The sequence below is a fragment of the Peromyscus maniculatus genome, chromosome 11 (genome assembly GCF_049852395.1).
Source record: "Peromyscus maniculatus bairdii isolate BWxNUB_F1_BW_parent chromosome 11, HU_Pman_BW_mat_3.1, whole genome shotgun sequence".
Classification (NCBI taxonomy): Eukaryota; Metazoa; Chordata; class Mammalia; order Rodentia; family Cricetidae; genus Peromyscus; species Peromyscus maniculatus.
In genome coordinates, this window is record NC_134862.1 from 66606399 (window position 1) to 66627898 (window position 21500).

The 21500-nt window shown below is 43.9% G+C and overlaps 1 protein-coding gene across 16 annotated transcripts in view; it reads left to right on the top strand.

The window, feature by feature from the left end:
- The window catches only part of Sec16b (SEC16 homolog B, endoplasmic reticulum export factor), a 42439-nt gene that overhangs the window by 8589 nt on the left and 12350 nt on the right, over nucleotides 1-21500 (top strand). For all 16 annotated transcript variants that reach the window (XM_076547771.1, XM_076547778.1, XM_076547779.1 and 13 more), the window contains exons 9-15: nucleotides 1403-1538; nucleotides 2012-2242; nucleotides 6821-6918; nucleotides 9213-9294; nucleotides 14355-14472; nucleotides 16042-16153; nucleotides 17778-17883. In XM_076547771.1, coding sequence (XP_076403886.1) covers nucleotides 1403-1538; nucleotides 2012-2242; nucleotides 6821-6918; nucleotides 9213-9294; nucleotides 14355-14472; nucleotides 16042-16153; nucleotides 17778-17883 — 883 coding nt within the window. The remainder of the gene's footprint in view (nucleotides 1-1402; nucleotides 1539-2011; nucleotides 2243-6820; nucleotides 6919-9212; nucleotides 9295-14354; nucleotides 14473-16041; nucleotides 16154-17777; nucleotides 17884-21500) is intronic.

Below are 21500 nucleotides of genomic sequence, written 5' to 3' on the forward strand. Positions count from 1 at the left end.
GTAGGTGCTTGGGATTTAAACTGATGTCCTCCTGATTTCACAGCTACTGCTCTTACCCACTAAGCTATATTCCCCAACTCTTAAGTAAGGGCTTTTGAAAGCTGTGGCATCTTCCAACCTGGGGCTTGGTTTCCGTGCAAGAAACTATTTATCTTATTTGGGACAGATTTCTCTATGCCAGGAGAGAGAAAAGGAGATGGCTAGGTAATTTTGATAAGCTGCTTCGTATTTGGAGGGAAGAAAGAAAAGTTAGCTTAATAAGGTGAACACCTAAAAACAGTTTCATTTCGTAGAGGTTACTTGGTGGGAAAAGCTTTAGTGTCCTGTGTAATTGATTGAAACTGCCCCTTTGAGCTGTAACCCTGCTTTCCAGTTCCCTGACATTGTGAACGTCTGCCCTCTGCAGGAATGAACTGGAACTGCGTTAGCATTGCCAGCCACATTTCTGATACTTGGTGGTGGCCTTTAGTTGTGCTGAGTCCTGGGTGGGTGTCAGAGGGCCAGCATCCCAGGTACCCTACTGACTGGTGGTTCATCAGCTCACCCTAAGTTTTTTCCCTTGAGAAATTATACAGCACTCACTCTGCCTGCTCCAAAGGTGGTGGCCATGAGACTCTATTCCTATGGAAACTCATTAAATGTCACCACTGCTATATATACATAACCTATCCTGAAGCTTGGCCTCAAGAAAGTCCCATAGTACAACTGAAGGCTCCTTCAAGTAAAAATGAGTGTTATGGTGTATGTGTGTGTGTGTGTGTGTGTGTGTGTGTGCATTTATGTGTGCACAAATGTAGAGGCCCGAGGACGACCTCAAGGGTCATTCCTTAAGTGTTAAATGTCACCCCCCACCACTTTATCTCCATGTCTTAATCACGGGAATGCAGAGAACTGAGTTGTGTATTAAATAGTATGCTGCTGGCCCTACTTGGCCTGATTTGTTGAATGTTCTGAAGCATATAATAATGTCCACTTAATGAGCATTTATGTGATGGATGCCACACAGTTTGCTTGTTCCTTTTTGTGTGAAGGCAGTTTCTTTTATTAGTCCTGTCTTAAGGAGGGGAAGACACTGAGGCTCAGAGATGTTTGTATAAACTGAGCGGGGGTAGGCCAGACATGGACCCAGTCTTGTCTGATTTTAAACAGAACTCTTATACGCCATTCTGAGAAGTCACTGAAGGTCTCTGGGTTTCATGGTCCTCATCTGGATGATGGAAGGATGCACAAAGAGAATCCCTGAAACTCCTTCCAGTCCTGTAGGGAAAAACCAATGTTGTGGTTCCAGACTTCCAGTCCTGCGCTGGCAGGCTTCTACCTCATAAACTAGCTTACTGTACAGGGAGCCTGGGGTCCTAAACAGGGAGGTCTGCTCAGCCTTGCTTTCTGAATCGTCCCACAGGGAGGACATCCACAAGGTAGATATCATGACGTTCTGCCAGCAGAAAGCAGCTCAGTGTCTCAAATCTGAGACACCGGGGAGCCGGGACTCAGCCCTCCTCTGGCAACTGCTGGTTCTCCTTTGTCGACAGAACGGGGTAAGTCACTGCTTTGGTTGATACAGGGGGCAGAGGGAGCCTGGACTGAAGTCTCAGTCTTCATGGGAGTTGGTGGCTGGCACAATCATAAAAGGCAGTCTCTAAGCAGCACCGTTGCCCAGAGGGGAAGCGCTGCTGGGATGCCAGCGCCAGTGTGCCAAGGCTGACCTTTCCTGGAGAGCACCTTCCCGCTGCCTGGGTTTGTTGTACAGCTCCTGGATTATTGCCCCAGCCAGATAATACACTTGTAGAATCGTGAGTGGTTCCAATGGGTTTTGCGGCTGCCCACAGGCAGGAAGTAACCGCGGTAGTGAAGCTGATGTTTGAAATTCATTCACAAATGGTCTACGGTATATTTGCATGGCTGTCTCAGGAAGAAGGCAGGAGACCCTGCTGACTTCCTTCTTCAGCCTGGGCGCCCAGCCTGGGGACCAGGAGAATCATCCGGCGGAATAACTCTCTTTACCTTGCAGTCCATGGTGGGGTCTGACATTGCTGAGCTGCTGATGCAGGACTGTAGGAAGCTGGAGAAGTACAAGAGGCAGCCCGCAGTGGCCAACCTCATCAACCTGACGGATGAGGACTGGCCGGTGGTGAACTCCGGGACTCGCAACCTGCTCACTGGGGAGATTCCCCCCAGCGTGGAGACGCCTGCGCAGATCGTGGAGAAATTCACCAAGCTACTCTACTATGGAAGGAAGAAGGTGAGAAAGTCTTTCTCTCAGACTTCCTTCAGATGAGCGACCACCACCCCTGGCCCCATCTCTCCCTCCTCTAGTGCTAAGGCTGGAACACATTTCTTTTAGAGCACGCGAGACGTCCAGAAAGTTACAGGGAGAAAAAAAAAATACATAGGCGTTTGCCATTCACACCTGCAGTGTTCATGTTTTCCTACTGTTAAAAGACAACATCTGCTCACATTTTATATATTTACTCCTAGCATTTCCATGTTAAAAATCAATTTAAGTCACATAGACGAGCCAGGCATGGTGGTGCACTCACTTGGCTGAGTAGGAGGCCAGCCTGAACCATAAAGGGAGACCCTGTCTTAAAACAAATAAACAACCCCCCCAAAGTCCATATACAATTGTTTATTTCTTTTTACATTTAATATCACACAGTAAAATACCCAAATAACATTAAATATGTCCGAATAGAACAGTTTTAATATTTTTGTAGTGCCAAAAATTCAACTCTATGCCTTGTACATTCTTTTTTTTTTTTTTTTTTTTGGTTTTTCGAGACAGGGTTTCTCTGTGTAGCTTTGCGCCTTTCCTGGGAACCTTGTACATTCTTAACAAGTACTTTACAAACAAACATTCTAGGGGCTGGAGAGACGGCTCATGTTTACTGTTCTCCTAGAGGACCCGCATTCAGCTCCCAGCACCCATGTTGGGCAGCTCACAATAACCTACAACTCCAGTTCCGTGGGGATCCAATACCTCCATCCGAGGTGGGCACCTCAACTCATGTGAATGTCCCCCCTCCCATACACATAATTTAAAAATAATGAAATTAAATTCACTATTTTGGACACTAAGACAATTTACAATTTTGTTATTGCAAATTATGCAACTGCAAATTTTACTAGGAATTAGTAGATTAAAGGCTATGCATTTCTAAAGGTTTATTCACATATACAACAACTTAGTTTATGGAGAGATTGTTTATGAATACTATCCCTGCCACTGGATCTCAGGCATTCCTACCAGCTCTGAATGCTTTCATGTAATGCGTGGAGAGAGTTGCCTTATTTAATTTTGGAGTTGTGCTCATGTTTTATAGAAGTCATACAGTAAATCTGAATATTTAAAATATGATTAAAATCAAATTAACTTAGTTAAAAAATTAATCTCTTTATAATATCTGGAGGGGTTGGAGAGATGGCTCAGTGGTTAAGAATGTGTATTGTTCTTCCAAAGGACCTGGGTTCGATTCCCAGCACACATGTTAGACAGCCCATAAGTGCTGTAACCCAATGTCTGGGGGATTAGATGCCTCTGGCTTCCATAGGTGCCCGTACACATGGCATCCATTCACACAGGCATACACACACAGTTAAAAATAAAATCTTTAAAAAAATATCTGGAGATACTTTTTGGATGTATAATTATTTTCTCATGGTACCATTCTATGTATCCTTATTGGACTTCACATTTTTCAATTTAACAAGATATCCTAGATGATAAACTTTGGAGTTGGCAAAACTTTTCTCTAAAAAAGTAGGAGTCTGTTTTAGGTCTTGCCAACTTTGCCCTTGATGTAGAGGGCGGTCACAGGAAATGCAGGATGAAGGAGTATGGCTGTGTTTCAAACTTTTCTTATGGACAGGGTACATGGATTAAAACTGTATATGTAATAAAATATTATTTTTATTTTTATTTTTTCTAATTACTAAGGAGGTACAAAGTGTTGTGAACTTGTGGACCATACCCAAACTGGCAGTATTCTGGATTTGGCCTTAGGAATATTTTGCGGTACCTGCTCTTTATAATATTTACTATATTACAACATATACAATGCCTTCCATCTTGTGAAATTAGAGTCCTTATGATCCATCCATTTACCTCCCAATAGCTGGAGACCAAGCCTTCAACACATGGGATTTTTGTGGGGAACACTTCAAACTCACATCAGGACATCACTGTCATTTTGTCCACTATGAGAGAATATATGTAAGATAGATTTCTAGCAGCAGAAGTGTTGGGTCAAAGGGTATGCAGTTTATAATTTTGATAGATATTAAAAATTGCCTCTCAGGATGTATCAATTAGCTCCATGAGCAAAGGGCGAAACCATTACTTTGCGTCCTCATCAAAGTGCCCTCACACTTGTGATCTATGCCCATCTGAGAGGTGAAAAAATACAATTCAGTGTATACATTGGCACTTCTGTTATTATGAATGAAATTAGCTTTTCACCTGTGACGATTCTTGTCACAGGCTTTTCCACCTTCTCCTGTGAGCCTTTTATCTGTGCAGGCTGAACTGCTTGTGTTCTTTAGATCTTTAAGATGTTCAGGTCTAAACCACAAATCTTTCTTTTTGGGGTGTGTGTCATATTTAGTTGGCTTTCCCCACTTTCAAATTAATTTATAAAAATGAAATTGAGTAACTTTTGTAACTTTGACATTAAAAATTGTTTATTTTTATTGTATATGTATGTGTGAGTGCCTGCATGTATTGTTGTGTACCATGGGCATGCCTGGTGCCTAGGAAGGCCAGAAGAGGGTGTCAGATCCCTAGAATTGGAGTTACAGGTGGTTGTGAGCCATGAGGTGAGTGCTGGGAATTGAACTTGTGTCCTCTGTAAGAGCAACAAGTGCTCGTAACTGCTGAGCCATCTCTTCAGCCCCAACTTTGAAATTTTAATACTTTACCTCTTGAGTTTTTTAAAGATGATGTTTTCTTTTATGTGAGCATTTAACATAACTTATAAAAACAAGTGGTATCAAATTACAGCTATTTTATATACATTCATTATATACCAGGGAATTGTGGTTTTCCCAGTGATCCATTTATTCTATTAAAACAAAGCAAAACAAAAAAAGTCTATCTGCAGTACTGCTTCTCACCCAGTGAGGCATACAGAGATAAATCAGTCTTGAACTTTTCCTTCAAGAAAGATGAATGATATCTATAATAACAACAATAACAAAGCAGAGATTAAAATAATGATTTTTTTCCTGTCAGGCACTAGCTCTATATCTTCTATGCCTTATCTGATTTATCTCCATAGAAACCTGTGTGCTAGGTTCTATTTTTGTTTTTACAGATTTACAGGTTGGGCAGTTAGATTTAGATGTGGGGCTTGGATCTGGGTAGTGTGAGCTTGAACACAGGCTTCTGGGTACCTCACCACACTGAGCGATAGATGTGGGTGAGCGGTGGAGGGAGCCGTGAGCGTCACTGCAGAATGATGAATGAGGACTGGTTAGCAAGATACCTTTATTCATAGTTGACTCAGGCATTATTTCTGGGATTTAATAATCTTGACAACCTTGATATAAGTTCTCAACTTCTTTACTTATTCGTAAGTTATATTTTTGGGATGGGCAGAATTTTGAGTCAACCAGTAATTCCCAACCAATCATTTGGCCACTTCTTTTAAAAACAAATTAAAAAGAATTATGAAATATTTAAAGCATGCTAAAAAAATGTCGTTGTCTTAATGCCATTTTTTTTTTTCACTTGCTCTGGACCTGAGGCTAAAGTTCTCAATTGTGACTATTAAATTTGTCTCCCCTAGGTAATAAGATTACATGGAGATATGTTGGGATAATAATGATACTTATTACATGGAGGTAGAATTACTTCTTTAGTGACTTCCTGCCAGAAATCATGTTTTTTTTCCTACCAAGGAAACGTCAACTATAAGCTGAATCAAAAAAGGAAGTGTGTGTGTGTGTGTGTGTGTGTGTGTGTGTGTGTGTGTGTGTGTGTGTGTGGTTTTAAAGTTTGCAGCTTTAGCCCATCTTGCTCAATGTCGCTACCATACCAATAAATCCCGAGAAAGCATCTGAGAGTTAACAAGCAGTTAGTCTTTGCAGGCTAGCCCCCAGGTACACAGGCGTAAGCACGGCAGCCATTATAACTTCTCATCAGAATACCAGTAGGTTAACCCTCCTCCATGTTGTCAGACTCAGGATGCTGCGGCCCTCACCATCATCAGCTTAGAATTCCCAAGGTTCCCGAGAAGTCCTTTTCTTCATTCAGCTACCTGATGGGATGAGGCATATTAGAAATGAAGGTGGATGATTTTATGGGCCAAACCTAGAAGTGACACTGTCATTGCCATGCCATGCTCAGCCACACTCAGGAGGCAGTGAGGTGGGGGAATGTCCACCTTTGTGCCTAGGAAGGAAGACGTCACCTTTGCCACAGCTGCTAAAAAATGGCCACTGTTCTTCAGTAGGGCCACAGGAATACAGTTTTGCTACTCATATTTTGAGATCCAGTCTTTGGAGTGAACTCTTGCCCTTATTTTTGGTAGTTAGGTTCTTAGAAGTATTTTGTAGCTAAAGAGATGAGACTGCTTGGTGACCATGTTTGAGAAGATGCTGATGCTATGTCCTAGTGGATGATGGCTGGGGGCGTGGACAAGTTAGAGACTAGTGCCATGCTGAGTGACACCCACCTTCCTGCTCTCCCTTCTTCCTTTCCTAAGTTTCCCTGGGATTTTCTGCTGCTTGGAGTATAGAAATGCTTTATGTATGGACATTTGTTGTTTTTATTGGAGGAAGACGGGCAAGGTACTATTGCATGTCATGCTTTGCTTTTCAGGAGGCTTTGGAATGGGCTATGAAGAACCACTTGTGGGGCCATGCTTTGTTCCTAGCCAGTAAGATGGACCCAAGGACCTACAATTGGGTCATGAGTGGGTAAGTCTAGCTTACAAAGACCAGAAGAGTAGAAAACGTCTCTTCCAAAGGTGGTGTGTGTGTGTGTGTGTGTAGCATTTTTCATTTCCTGATTCTCCTCTCCTCTCTCCTCTCCTCTCCTCTCTTCTCTTCTCCTTTCCTTTCCTCTCCTGTCCTCTCCCTTTGTCTTCTCTCCCTTTCCCTTCCATCCCCTCCCCTCCCCTCCCCTCCCCTCCCCTCCCTTTCCCTTCCCTCCCCTCCCTTTCCCTTCCCTCCCCTCCCTTTCCCTTCCCTCCCCTCCCCTCCTCTCCCCTCTCATTCTCCTTGTCCTCAACCTCCCGAGTACTAGGATTATAAGTATACCACCTTCATGTTCAGTTATCAAGATTCTTCATTTTTAAACATTTATTTATTTATTATGTATATCTCTTGACATGTGGGTGCACATGTGTCATGGAGTATGTGTGGAAGCCAGAGAACAATTTGTGGGAGTCAGTTCTCTTCTTCTATCGTGTAGATCCAGGGCATCTAAACTTAGGTCATCAATCTTGGCAGCGGGAGGCTTTACTGGCTAAGCAATCTCACTGGCCCTGGATTCTTATAACTTAGACAAAGAAGCATTCTTTTAATCCATTGAAATGGAATGAAACATTTTGACAAAACTCCCCAGGGGCCAGAGTTTCCAAGAGTTCAGAATAGTCTACACTGTAGTTGTCCTTTTTAGGAGGGGTTGGTTTAGACAGTTCCATTATGGAAGGAAGTGTGGAGGGATCATTAAAGTGTAGCTGGTGGAGCCTGCAGGTAAAGGGGTTTTGATTTAAAAAAGTGTTCAGGGCCTGGTGTTGCCCTGAGGCTGTGGCTTCTGAGGGGCTGGTAGGAATATGAGCTGGTAGAACCATGAACCATGGTAGAATAGACATTAATTGGACTGGGAATGTGGAGCGAAGAGGTGTACTTAGGATCACAGCTGACAGTGAACCAAGGGCCATGATGGACCAGGGAAAATGACCAAGTCAATATGAGGTACGGACAGGAGCAAAGCACACCGCCTGGAGTAGGTGGGGTGAAATCTAGCAGTGGAGACTCAGTGTGAAGAGGTGGTGTTGGGTCTAGGTGGACATTGTGGAAGAATTTCCCTATGCGTCCTCCACACTCCTGTGCACACTGTGGGTGGCTGGAGTGGGGGGGAGGGGCCTCCTGTAGGAGCAGGTTTGGGTCAGAGTGTGAGAAAGATGTCAGGCATGCATGTTTATCTTCAAGGGCTGGCTGAGGTTGTGAAGTCAAACCCTCTTAGCTTAACCTAGGTTGGATTGGCCATAAATCCTGTTGGACAGAGAGTTGGATGATGGGACATACACTTGGCTTTAAGTTCTGGGTTCCTATTGGCTGCCACACTGCCTGGTGGTTTGTTCTTCATGATGGTCTCAGTGAGACTCTTTATTACTTCAACTCTATCTTCCCAGGCATAAGCAATGCCACCCTCTCTCCATTATGGCCCCAGGCTGGAGTGATGGGCACTCTTTTCTGTCTGTAATGCTGAGTGTGCTGAGCTCCTGTGGCAAGGGTGCTATTAAGCAAAAGATGGTGATCTGAGGGACGATTTTCCCTTTGGGTTTTGGAAATGAACATCCCATATCCCCACGTTGTAGCATACATTTCTGCTACAGAGTTTTGCCTTGGGCCATTGATTTTTGATGGGGCCCAGTGAATTGTGAAAAATATCTCTTACTGAGTGTGCTTAAATCTCAAATCAGCTGTCGAGCTTATTATATCCTTGTTAAGCATATCCCACAGTTTGTCATCAGCAGGATCATTTCTGGTCCCTCTTCCACGCCTCTTTGGTTATTGAAAATGGCTATTTAGTGCTTGTGAGTCAAAGCTCTACAGACCCAGGCTTGAGATGAGCCGGAAAAATGATGCTTAGTGGGATGGGTTTGGGGAGGAGGAACTGAGGGTGGCTGGGGAGGAGAGGCCCATGAAGAAGAGCTTCCAGGTTTACTGCCGGGCTACCCAGATGAACTGGAGATGTGGGAGGCCAGCTCACCAATAGAAGGCATTTAGAAGTGACTACTCAAGAATTAGGACGTTAGGGCGAAAATGCAAAAAATATCCTTGAACAGTGAAGTCTCCTCGGGGGAGGAGTGTGATGTGGTGAAGATGCCGTTGATCTTCCCTAAAAGGCCACAAAGGCACAGCGGAGCAGAGAGAAGCATCCCAAAACAGCAGCTCCTGTCAAGGGGAATGTTCGGGCCTGCGTGCTGCTGAGGGGTTCCCTCTGGGCTCGATTCCCCACTGACTTTCCTTTCTTCTCACAGCTTCACCAGTACACTGGCACTCAACGACCCCCTGCAGACCCTCTTCCAGCTCATGTCGGGAAGGATTCCACAAGCAGCCACGGTACTCTCTGTGACAGTCTTCCTTCTATACCCCGGAGTCCTAAGGGTTGGGAGTTGGCTGTTGGGGGCTCCTTGGGAATGTAGCAATACCTTTCAAGATGAGGCATGAATTATAGTTTATTAGTTATCTACAACGTGCTTGGCCCATATATGATTTGATACATAGTAGCTGATTTCATGCATGGAGATAGGAGTTATTTATGCCCGCTTTTGTGGACACAGAAACAGAGGCGCAGAAAGGTGTAAAATGGCCCCGTTATGGGGGTAGTGAGGAGTGGGGTCCTGACTGGCTCAGGTTTGTCTGGTTCTAAAGACCTTCCCTCTCCCTGACTGGACAAGAGCTGTTGTTCATCGATCCTCCAGAGCTGGGCGTGTTGGGCTTTGTGGTTTGGAATTGAACATGGCTGAGGAGAAGGTGGAGGCCTGCTCAAGAGCATCTCCACTACAGGAGAGTTGATCTTTTTGAGCCAATGTGTTCTTTTCTTATCCAATAGCTTTACACATATCTTGGCATTGACTGTCTGGGTCTGTTTTTTTTTTTTTTTTTTTTTTTTTTTTTCTGGCAGTACTGCATAGCCTGCCCTTTGAATGTACGCATTCATATCTTAGAATTCAGAAACATTTTCTTGGATTATATTTTTCAATATTTATTTTGACTTCATTTCTAGGAATTCCATGTCTGTTTCACATGCATAAACTATATGTAAACATGTGAATTATAGAAATATGTTTATCTCCTTTTTGAGACCCGTGCTGGCTTCAAACTCAGTATGTAGCTAAGGATGATCTTGAACTCCTGGTGTTCCTGTCACCATCTCCCAAGTGTTAGGATTCCAAACACGTGCCACCTACCTGACTTTTACTTTTTTCCTTAAATTGAGACTATTTTTTCTTTCCCTCCTCCGTTTTTCCTTTGTCTACTCCTGTCTTTCCTTCTTCTCTTTTCTTGCCTCTGCCCTTGGCCCTTCACTGTTTTTCTCAGTGTCTCTTGCTCGTTTGTTCTAACCTTTTCGTCTTTGTTTCTTTAATATTTCCTCCATTCCTTGCCTGAGCTCTTCCCGTGAGGTACCAACTCCTTCCTGAGCTCCTTTATGTTCGCTTTATGTTCTTGCTGCATAGAAATAGTATTTCATCACCTCTGTTCCTGCCCAGTGCATTGCCATTCAGTCTCCATTACTTATGGCAGCCATATCTTATATTTGAAGCTTGAGTTTTTGCTAGCAATGGGTTTTAATGAAAATGAATTTTACCTCTCTCTCTCTCTCTCTCTCTCTCTCTCTCTCTCTCCCCATTCTTCTTTCTGTGGATAATTCTAAGCAAAGTAAAGCAAAAAGAAATGACGCTTTTTGTCCCCCATCATTAAACCAATGGGCTATTTTGGAATATGGGGTATGCTTCACAACTCAGTTGAATGGAAGCTTTAGCACTGCAATAAAATTGCACCATGTCACGAGGCGCCTAATGGAGAAAGTGATATAATTAGCCTGTGGTCCATTGGGCCTCAGTGACGAAGAAGTGTTAGCTCATTTTCCTGCTTTTAGATAAGGGAGCCAAGGCTCCACAGGTGATGTGCCATTGCAGTATTTGATCTTAGAGTGTGAGAACTTCCTAGCCCTCACATTGAATACAAAGATACCTTTCTGCTACATGGATGGTGTCATGGAAGAGGAGTGTCTATTGGACACACAGATGTGGGTTTCATGCCAGGTTTAAGCTTGACTTTGCTCATTACTACTAGGCAGACTTAGCTACTATTTAATGTCATTGTTTTTCTTTTAGTGGAGATTTTGATGGTCAGCCACCAGAATTATTGTGAAGTTAAAGGAACAAGAATGTCTGAACCTGTTAGCCACCATGCTTGCATGTCTATCCCATTAAGAAATGTTAATGAATTCTCATTTTCTGTGTGTCTGTGTGTCTGTGTGTCTGTGTGTCTGTGTGTCTGTCTCTCTCTCTGATTTATACTATCCTCCCTTGCTCCAAACCAGGGAGGAGGCAGAGGATGGCTTCCAAGATTATTTTCTTTTTGTAGGAGTTTTTCTTCCTTCTTATAAGAGGAGGCCTGGCTTATATGTTTAAGTGAGAGTAGCAATGTCCCTGGGGTATGCGATTGTTGGCAGGAGAAATGTTTAGCTCAGGGTGTGGTTCATGGTCTAAACCATTGTTGTATTTAAATTAAATACTGCTTATTACTATGATGACTTCTTATGATCACCATTATGATGTCCATTTGTGCTGTGCTGTTGAAATAGACAGGGAACAAGTATCACATGGAGTTGGATAAAGCATCCTCTATCCCTTATGATGATTTTAAACACTAAATAATTACAATAGTTTTGAACTATGAGTGTTAGCAATTACTGTCAATTCTCTTCTCTCTCTAGCTATGGAGCAGGATTGATTTAGACTGGTTTGTAAATTACCTCTTTCCTCTACCGAGTTTGTGTGTGTGTGTGTGTGTGTGTGTGTGTGTGTGTGTGTGTGTGTGTTTGTAAGTGTACATATGCATATGTGTGCTCATGCCTATTGTGAAATTTATAAAGTGCCAATCCAGTGTGAAGCACTGTGTCCTAGGCTTTATATAACTGTCTTATTCTTATTGTCATCAGTAATACTGTTAGTTAGAAATGATGTTCCCCATTCTAGAGATGAGGAAAACAAAGGTTCAATAAAATTAAAGACTGGCTCAAGTTCACACCACTTGTGTGAGTCAGGACTTGGGTTGAATTCAGGGCCTGTGTAGAATTTATCACATTATGTTGATCCTTCATTGATTCTTTCTCCCCTGAAGTTCTTTTCCAAGGAGGGTGGACTAGGGTAAGGTTCAGTGTATGCAAGTCAATTAATGTAATAAACTGCATAAATCTGCTTAAAGACAAAAATCACAGGGTCATCTCAATAGATGCACAAAAAGCTTTTGACAAACTCCATTATGCCTTCATGATAAAAGTCTCAGAGAGTGGGACTAGAGAGAACATATCTCAACATAATAAAAGATATATGTGAGAAACTCACAGCCAACATCATCCTATATGGAGAGAATCTATCCATATTTGCAGATGACATGATATTATACATAAGAGATCCCAAAGATTCTACCAGAAAGCTTCTAGAAATGACAAGTTCAGCAATGTGGCAGGATACAGGATCAACTTTCATGAATCAATAGCTTTTTCACACACCACCAACAAGCATACAAGGGAAGCGATCACATACTTCCATTCATAATCGCCTCAAAGAAAATAAAATATCTAGGAATAATTCTGGCAGAGGAGGTGAAGGACCTGTATAATAAAAACTTTAAACCTCCAAAGAAAGAGATAGAAAAAGACATTAAAAACAAGAATACACTCCATGGATTAACAGAATATTGTGAAATCAAAAGCTATTTACATATTTAATTCAATCCCCATCAAAATCCCTACCTCATTCTTTGCAAAAATAGAAAATAAATAAATAAATAAATAATAAATAAATAGAATCCTAAGATTCATATGGAACCACAGAAGACCCTGGATAGCCAAAACTGTCTGAGCAAAAAGGACAAGGTTGGAGGGATTATCATTCCAGATCTTAAGATATATTACAGAGCCACAGTAATAAAAAGAAAACGACAGTGCTACTAAAACAGACCTGTCGACCAAAGGAGCAAAGTCCAAGGCCCAAACATGAGGACCTGTAACTAGAGTCACTTAATATTCAGTGCAAATGCCAAAAACATAAGCTGGAAGAAAGAAAGCATCTTCAACAAATGATGCCGGGAAAACTGATTTATCCACATGCAGAAGAATGAAATTAGACCAGTGTCTATCACCTTACATAAAAACTAACTCCATAAATAGACCAAAGAGATAACTGAGAAATCTGAACACAAGGAAAGCACCATGTATGGCGGGGCTTCTTGAGAGTTCTATGGGTCTGCTGGCTCTCTCTTGCCCCCTGGTGGAGTCCCTAGCCACCGCATTATCACTAGGGAATGGGTGATGAGGAAATAAATGGACATTGAAAGCTTGCTTGATTCCCTCCTTCCTTGAGTGGTAATAGAAAGTACATTTCACAGCAGTGTTGTAAAAGTTGCCATGTGTGAGGGCCTTGTAAGACCAAGCAATACTAGCCACTTAAGACAGTGAGCAACCCAGAGTCCAAGACTTATGTGCCAGGTTAGCCTTCTCTATTCATGAGACAAGGGCGATCAATCTTTCACTTTTCCTTTTCTCATTGAAGCACTAGAGAAAATTTTTTTGGGGGGTGAGGGAGGAGTTTGTTTCTAGATATTTTAAGTGAAGGCACAGTGAAAAAAACTTGAAAGTTAGTTAAGATGTCATTTTATTTATCACCCAAGAGCCTTATAAATTATACACACACACACACACACACACACACACACACACACACACACACATACACATATATACATATATGTGTGTGTGATATATATGTGTGTGTGTGTGTGTGTGTGTGTGTGTGTGTGTGTATGAGTATGTTTGTATCTGTCTCTCTCTGTGTGTACATGTGTATGTGGGTATGTGTGTCTGTGTGTTTTTGTATATGTGTGTCTATGTGTGTATGGGTATGTGTATATATCTGTGTGTGTGTCTCTGTGTGAATATGTGTGTCTGTGTGAGTGTGTATTGTTTGTGTGTGTTTGTGTATGCGTGTGTGTGTCTCTGTGTCTGTGGGTGAGTCTGTGTTTGTATGTTTATGTGTCTCTGTATGTGTGTGTAAGTGTGTATGTGCATACACACACACACACACACATATATGATTTTCCCTTTTTAAATTTTTATTTGGAGACAGGGTCTCACACTGTGGCCCAGGCACGTCTCAAAGTCACGATGTCCTCTCAGTCTCCTGAGTGCTGGGTTGTAGGTGTGTGCCACCGACTTGTTCTGGGCTACACACCTGCCATTTCACACAGAGTGAACTCTTCATCAATGAGTAATAGCATCACAGACAGTGTAACAGACACTCTCTGAACTCCATACCAAAATACAAACAGCAGTCTTCTTTACCTACATCCTGGGCTGTGCTAAATGACTGTAAATCACTATTATTTTTCAGTGTTGTGGAGACAAGCTGTGGGGAGACTGGCGGCCCCACTTGGCCGTGATCCTGTCAAATCAGGCTGGGGACACAGAGCTGTACCAGCGAGCGATTGTCAGCATGGGGGATACCCTGGGTAAGCCGAAGCCAGCATCACCCCTTCTCTAGGGCGTCTCCAGGCCAGCTTCCAACAACGACACTAGAGTCTTAACTCTGTGGGAGCCAGAGTCCATGGCTCGGCCTTCTCAGGCTCTGTTGGAGCCTCTGTTCTCCTGGTTAAGAAACTGCAGGTTAAAAAAAAATCTATGTGTAATTCTGTTCCCCAGAATTCCCTTTGCCAGCTTGGTTTGTTTTTCCACATCTGTTTCCCAGAATTCCCACTGGCAGCTTTCTTTTGTCTTTTGCTGTACAGCCCCTCTGCATGTTCTAGTCACAGGTGAGACTCCTTTACCTGGAACTAACACAGGGGCATGCCACTTCCCGTGGCCTCATGACCGTCAGTGGCCCAAGGCCATTGGATGGGAAATGTCTAAACTCCCTTGGTGACTCTGCCTTTATTTCTATTATCTGCCTGTGAACATGGCCTTACAAGCACTTAATGGCTGTAGCACATTCCAGATCACTACTTCGAAAATTTGGTCTGGGCAGATCTTTTAGAAATCATGGTTGTTCTTTGAGGAACACTGTGAACAATTGCTTTGCTGAATTGGAAGCAGCCATGTCTAAGGTTGTGACAAGTGATGGCCATCACCCAGCTGCCTGACTAAAAGGCAATCCATGTCTCCTGGATATCAGACTCTGAGTTGGGTACTCTACCCATGGCATTAGTTACATCTATGTGTAATTGCTGTGACAAAACAGCCCACCCAACCTTTAGCAAAGACGGGATGACTTTGGTTCACAGTCATAGGGAAGACAGCCTCTCGTGGCCAGAGTGTGCTGTGGCTAGAGGCCTAGTGCTCACTGTCAGGAAGCAGAGATGAGTGACAGGGTTCAGCCTGCTCCCTCCTTCCCTCTCTTTTCATTCAGCCCTGGGATCCTAGCTCAGAGGATGGCTCCTCCCACACTCCCAATGGGCCTTCCCTACTCAGTTAAACCTCTCAGGGAACACCCACAAGGGCACGCCCAGAGGGTGGGTCTCCTAAGTTATTCCAATTCTATTCAAGTTGACAACGAAGATTAACAGTCACACCCACTTAATTCAATTTTAAGGCAGTGGGAAATGTACAAAGAACATTAAAAAGATCAGGAACAGCTTGGTGATTGACGGGATTTTTCTGAGCACAGGAAAAGCCTTCCACTGTCTGACTTCAGCAGAGGAAGAAGTCACGCCCCACGAGGATGCATTAAACCCATTTCTAATGTTCCACGTTACTTAGGTATAGGCATCTCTTCTCACTTCTCAGCCTCAGGAAGGACCATGACTCTTAGAAAATTCCTAAAGAAAAAAAAAAACCCCATCAGGGGAATGTGAAATAGCACCCGATGAGACCTGAAACGCAGTATCTTTGGTCCAGAAAAGCTGATGTGGGAGGGAGTGAGATGGAAGTGTCTGTGACTTATGCTGTGAGAACTGCCCCGGCTTGTCCTCCTGAGGTCTCTGCACTGTGCCCCTGGAGTTCACTCGTTATCGCTCTCTGTCCTGCTCAGGTGGTGGGCCCCACAGGGTGCGTTTCATGACGGGGCTCTTGTTCTCTTCCTGCAGCTGGGAAGGGGCTTGTCGAGGCGGCCCACTTCTGCTATATCATGGCTCGCGTGCCCTTTGGCCACTACACCTCGAAGACAGACCATCTGGCCTTGCTGGGCAGTAACCACAGGTGTGTGACTTCTGAAGGGAAAGGAAATGGCAAAGATGTTTTCCATGGGCTGTTTCAGCCCTCGCTGGCTTTCATGGCATCGCTATTCATTTTCTTGTGTAAATTTCAGCGACTGCTGGCTCCTCCTCTAGATCTTCAGCAGGGGTCTAGGCAAGGTGACCAGAGGGTGCCACAGCACACCACCAGAGGGCCTGAACGGGTGCCTCTGGTGTGTATTGTACCCTTCTGGCCACTGGGCGGCAGCCTAGCTCCACAACCAGAGATTGTACAGGAAGAAAAATGAAAAGAAGTTTACAAGCAGTCTCTTTTGGGCAGCCCTGGGCCTGTTCTGAGAGCCTTTTCTTTGGGGGCCTCCATACTACTTCAATACATTAATGTGGGGGCACAAGCTCCTTGGAGCCTGTCCCATTGGTCACCTGTTTTATGGGAGCCATACCTCAGGATTTTATGCTGAGAGAATCCCAGAGGCCTAGAGAAGGCATGAGCTGAAACAGACACGCTTGCCCTGGGTGGCCCTCACTGTTCTGGATCTTTCTACCCCCTTCTCCTCAATAGTTAGGATTTCTGAGCAGTCATGGTATTATGCTCCTGGAATTCCAGTAGTTGAGAGATATAGATAGGAGGATTGTAGCAAGATCAGTGCTAGCCTGGGCTAACAGGGAGTTCTAGGCTAGCCAGCCAGCCAGGGCTATCTCAACAGAGAAAAAGGAAACACGTCTGGCACCATCAGCTCCTCTGCGCTGTTTCCTTTGTTACAGATTTACCCTATATAAAAGAAAGGTAAATGCAGCAAGGGACAGAGGAATGGAAAGCCCCATCTAAGGTAGCATCACTGGTGCACCAGGAGGTTGAACTTGACGGGCTACGGGAGCCAGACTTGTGATTGATGTCCCCAGCCCTCTGCCACTCACTGTAGCAATGTGCCTACTTCATAGACCCTTCTCTTGAGAGCCTAGTCTCAGAAAGCACAGTCAGCTTCTCAAGGAAGCCTATCTGGGCCAAATAGAACCATAAAGGTACCGGAGTCAATATGTCTCCTCTTCTATGTCTGTGAGTCCTGAGGAAGCTTCTGGACATATGTTAGCTTCTGAAAATATTTCTGGTGACTGAGATGTCGGGCACCTAGTAAGCTGTGGAGGGGAGTCTGGGAGGGTGTGTGTATGTTTCCCCTCAGATGGCATTCACCCTAGTTCTCACCCTCACTGGCCGACATGAACTTCCTGTGCAAGACCTGCCATTTTTTTTTTTTTTTCTGGCTCAGTGGTCTTCCCCATTCTCTGCCAGGCCGTCTGTGGTGCTCCTGGACCCTGTGGCTTTCTCTTTCGCACTGGTGCGCTCGGGCTGATCTGCCTTTTTTGGGGGTGCGGCAGGCTTAGGGCTGAAGGCTAGCTAGCTTTCAGGATGTCGAAGTGGGAGAATCGCAGTGTTCTGCCTTCTATTAAGGAAGGCGCAGAACCTCCTTCCCACAGGCAGGCTCCTCATTCCAAATGTTCCCCAAACCCAAGAGGAAGGAGGCCGAGGAGGAAGTGTATCCACCTTGGGCCCCCAGTCTCTTTCCTCTCTTGGAGCTGCTTGCGAGAGGCGTTCCCATCTCACCTCTGTTACTGTTATTCCCCGGTTTTAGTCAGGAGTTTTTGAAGTTTGCTACAATCGAGGCGATCCAGAGGACAGAAATCTTCGAGTACTGCCAGATGCTGGGCCGCCCCAAGTCCTTCATCCCTTCTTTCCAGGTAACTGAACCCGGAGGGGACCGTCAGCTTAGTTGTGGGCAGTCAGGTTTTCAGCTTTGCCGTTTGGTACCTGATACCTCGGGCCAAGTCATCTCCCACATTTTTCCCGCATTAGTGTGGGAAGGCTTAGGACCCCCACCCCCACCCCACCTTACCCTTCACCCCCCACCTCCGAGAACCTGGAAGGTCGGAGTTTTACAATATGGAAACAAAACCCTTCGGAGCTCTCTGCTGGGGGCTCTTGCCTCACTCCGGGCACATGGAAATCTTGCTACAGTTTTGCCCCTGCCTTCCGGTTGCTTCTGCTGCCTTGGGCTCTTCTCTCCCACAGTTCCCTTCATCTCCTCAGCTCTCACAGCCATCCTGTGCAACCGGCAGCTAAGCCTCTTTTCCTGGGAGCCTCCCTCCTGCTCTGTCCTAGGCCGGTCCACTCTCTCTTCCCTCTCAGGGCTTAAGCTGAGAAAGCGGCAGCACACTGCGAGGCTCTGCTCTCTTTCTTAGCCTCTGCCGGGCAGCTCATTGCTTCCTCATGTCCGTAGTGACTGATGCAGGCGTTGCATCGGTACCCAGGCTAATCCCCCATGGTTTGGGACCCGGCACCTAGTGGCCTTTTCTCATCTCTCTTGCTGGTGTGGAGGGTGACCTTGGGTGGAGCCCGTGCTGTAAAGCGGCCTAAAACTGAGGCTGTTTGTCTCTGTGCTCGGAACCGACTCTTTCAGGCACAGCACTGGCTCCAAGGCCCCCAGCTCACATTGACTTGACACTATTCTGTATTTTCTTTCCCTTTTATGGGCAGATCCCTTTCTTCTCTGCCTTGAGTATCCCCTTCAGCCCAGGGTAATGACTCTTTCTCTGTCCTACCAGCCAGCTCCCACATAATGACACCGAGACTTCTTACTGATTCTGAAAGCTTGGCCCATAGCTTAGGCTGGTTCCCAACGAGCTCTTATATCTTAAATTAATCCACATTTTAAAATCTGATTTCTACCACATGGCTTTTTACCTTTCTTTCATTCTGTACCTCCGACTTGTTTTGCATCTCCTGGCATCTCCTGGAATTTCCTTTGTGTGCCTAAATTCAATTCCAGTTCCTCTCTTTGCCCAGAAGTCCCACCTAGTCTCCCTGCCTGGCTATTGACCATTTAGCTTTTCATTAAACCAATCACAGTGACACATCTTTACACAGTGTAATCAAATATCTTGCAACATTTCCCCCATTTTGTCTAAATAAAAAGAAAAGATTTTAACTCTAACACAGTAAAACTATAAACAATAAGAACAATTCACCCTTTTATCCCATCATTTCTATACTATATCCGCCCCCTTTTTCCCTTCAGAAACAGATCCCTGAATCTAATAATCTTCTTTGCTCAACTTTTCTCCTGACCATGACCAATAACAACTTGTAACCAACCCCCCTAAATAATGACAAACATCCATAACCCACTGAATGACCTAAAACAACTCACCTCACCTCTTGGGAATGTGGACATTGTGTCTTCTAGACTGTCTCCTGTTTTCCGGGGCCAGCAGAATCACCAGGGGACCCTGAGAAAATTAAGATAATGGTCAAGTCCTAAGAAAAGTAGTTATAACATTTCTTGTTTAGTCTCTGTGCAATGGGAAAGTGCAAAGCTTTATCTGAAGTCCTGGTCGGAATAGTCTGTGAGGCTGGACCATCTCAGCCAGCAGCCTTAAAGTTGTTTTGAATGCAGAATTCTGAGGATTCTGCAGAAAACTGCAACAGAGGCATCTGAGAGGCTGGATCACCTGGGCCACCCATTTTCACCTGTGTCTGGTCCCCTTGCTCTGAAAACACACAAACTTTCAAAGGTGACATACTTATTTACATTAACAAAAGTATGGGCTGTGTGTTGTATACAAGCCAGCCGAAGATGATATTCTTTTTTGTTTGAGCAGTTAAAAGACATCTGTCAACTTTATAAGTTTGTTTGGATTGTATAACCAAACCTCTATCCATGCCATATGAAAGGATGGCATATAATAGTAAGTCATGAGGACTCTGTCTCTGTAGCCAACAAGATTTATCATGTTTCATCCAGTCTCAGAGCTGTTCCCATAGTAGAGAGATCAGCATATATATCACCTGTCCTATAATCTTTCTTGGTTTCTTTTTTTATGTCTGTAGCCAAGATTTTCAGGAGGTTTCCCCCAATCAAATCTGATTTCATTAATTTTGAAGAGAACCATAACTTTTTTTCTTTTTTACTATGGAAACAAAAGCAAAACTTCTTCCTTAGCACAACATAGTTTTTGATTTCCATTTTGAAGTTAAGACATTCTTAAAATACATAGGTTGGTTTAATTTAGCAGTTGCCATAACTCATGTCTCTAAGCAGCTACTGTTTTTTGTTCATTAGCAGTTAAAAATTCAAAGTTAACAAAGCACCATACAGGATCCAGACACCTTGTGTATTTCCCATCTTTACGTGGCTTGTTCTTTTTATGTTACTTTATTTTTCTTTAAAGACTTCTTTCTTTTATTATTTTTAAATTGTTTATTTTTAATGACTGTCTATTCCCATTTTCATTTCTTTCTTTAACATCTAAGCACATTTTTAAACATACTTTACCTTTCTAGAGGTTTTCTGTGTCTGGACCTGGCTTTACTAAGTGCCTGCAGTGTTCTCTGACCATGCGAGACAAACCTTAAACTGCCATGTCAGTCGCTGCATGGGCTCAGCTTAGCGCATGGCACTGGCAACTGGCTCCAGCCTGCAAGCAGCAGCTGGGAGCCGCATCTTTGTATGTCATGGCCTGCCTGAGAGACTGTGGGACTAGGAAGCCGAGTCTGATTCTGTGTTTGTGTGTTTGGAGCTTTTCTTTCTCAAGTGGAAATACATACCCCATGTTGGGCACCATAAGCAACGAGTCTTTCTGTCCTGTCAGCCACCTCCCACATAATGACATGGAGACATCTTATTAATTCTGAAAGTTCGGCCTGTAGCTTAGACTTGTTCCCAACTAGGTCGTATATCTTAAATTAACCCATATTTTAAAATCTATATTCTACCATATAGCTTTTTACCTTTCTTTCATTCTGTACCTCTGACTTGTTCTGTGTCTCCTGGCATCTCCTTTGAATGCCCAGATTCATCCCCAGTTCCTTTTTGCCCGGAAGTCCCACCTAGACTCCCTGCCTGACTACTGGTCATTTAGCTCTTTATTAAATCAAGCACAGTGACACATCCTTACACAGTGTAATCAAATATCTTGCAACACTAGGGACCTTTTCTAATGTCTGGATGTCCTTCAGTGCCTGGTGTTGAGAATGCACTCAGGTATGATAGCAACATAAACAACACATACAACACAAAACACATGCAACCTTGGGAATGAATCACTGTACTATAAATAACCCATTTAATCTCTCGTCTTTGAGAGTTTTTCCTTGCCTAACTGCTCTTCTCCATAGCTCCTGCATAGGCACTTTGGTTTCTTTTCTTCTCCTTCTTTATTCATCCCACCCACATGCTGTGTTGGCACTGTTCTGGGCTGATAGTCATAGCATAGCTATTTTTATTGACTGTTTCACACACTCAACATTGTACTACTATGCTTCTTGAATATTGCTTCTAATCCTATGGGGTTCCCCT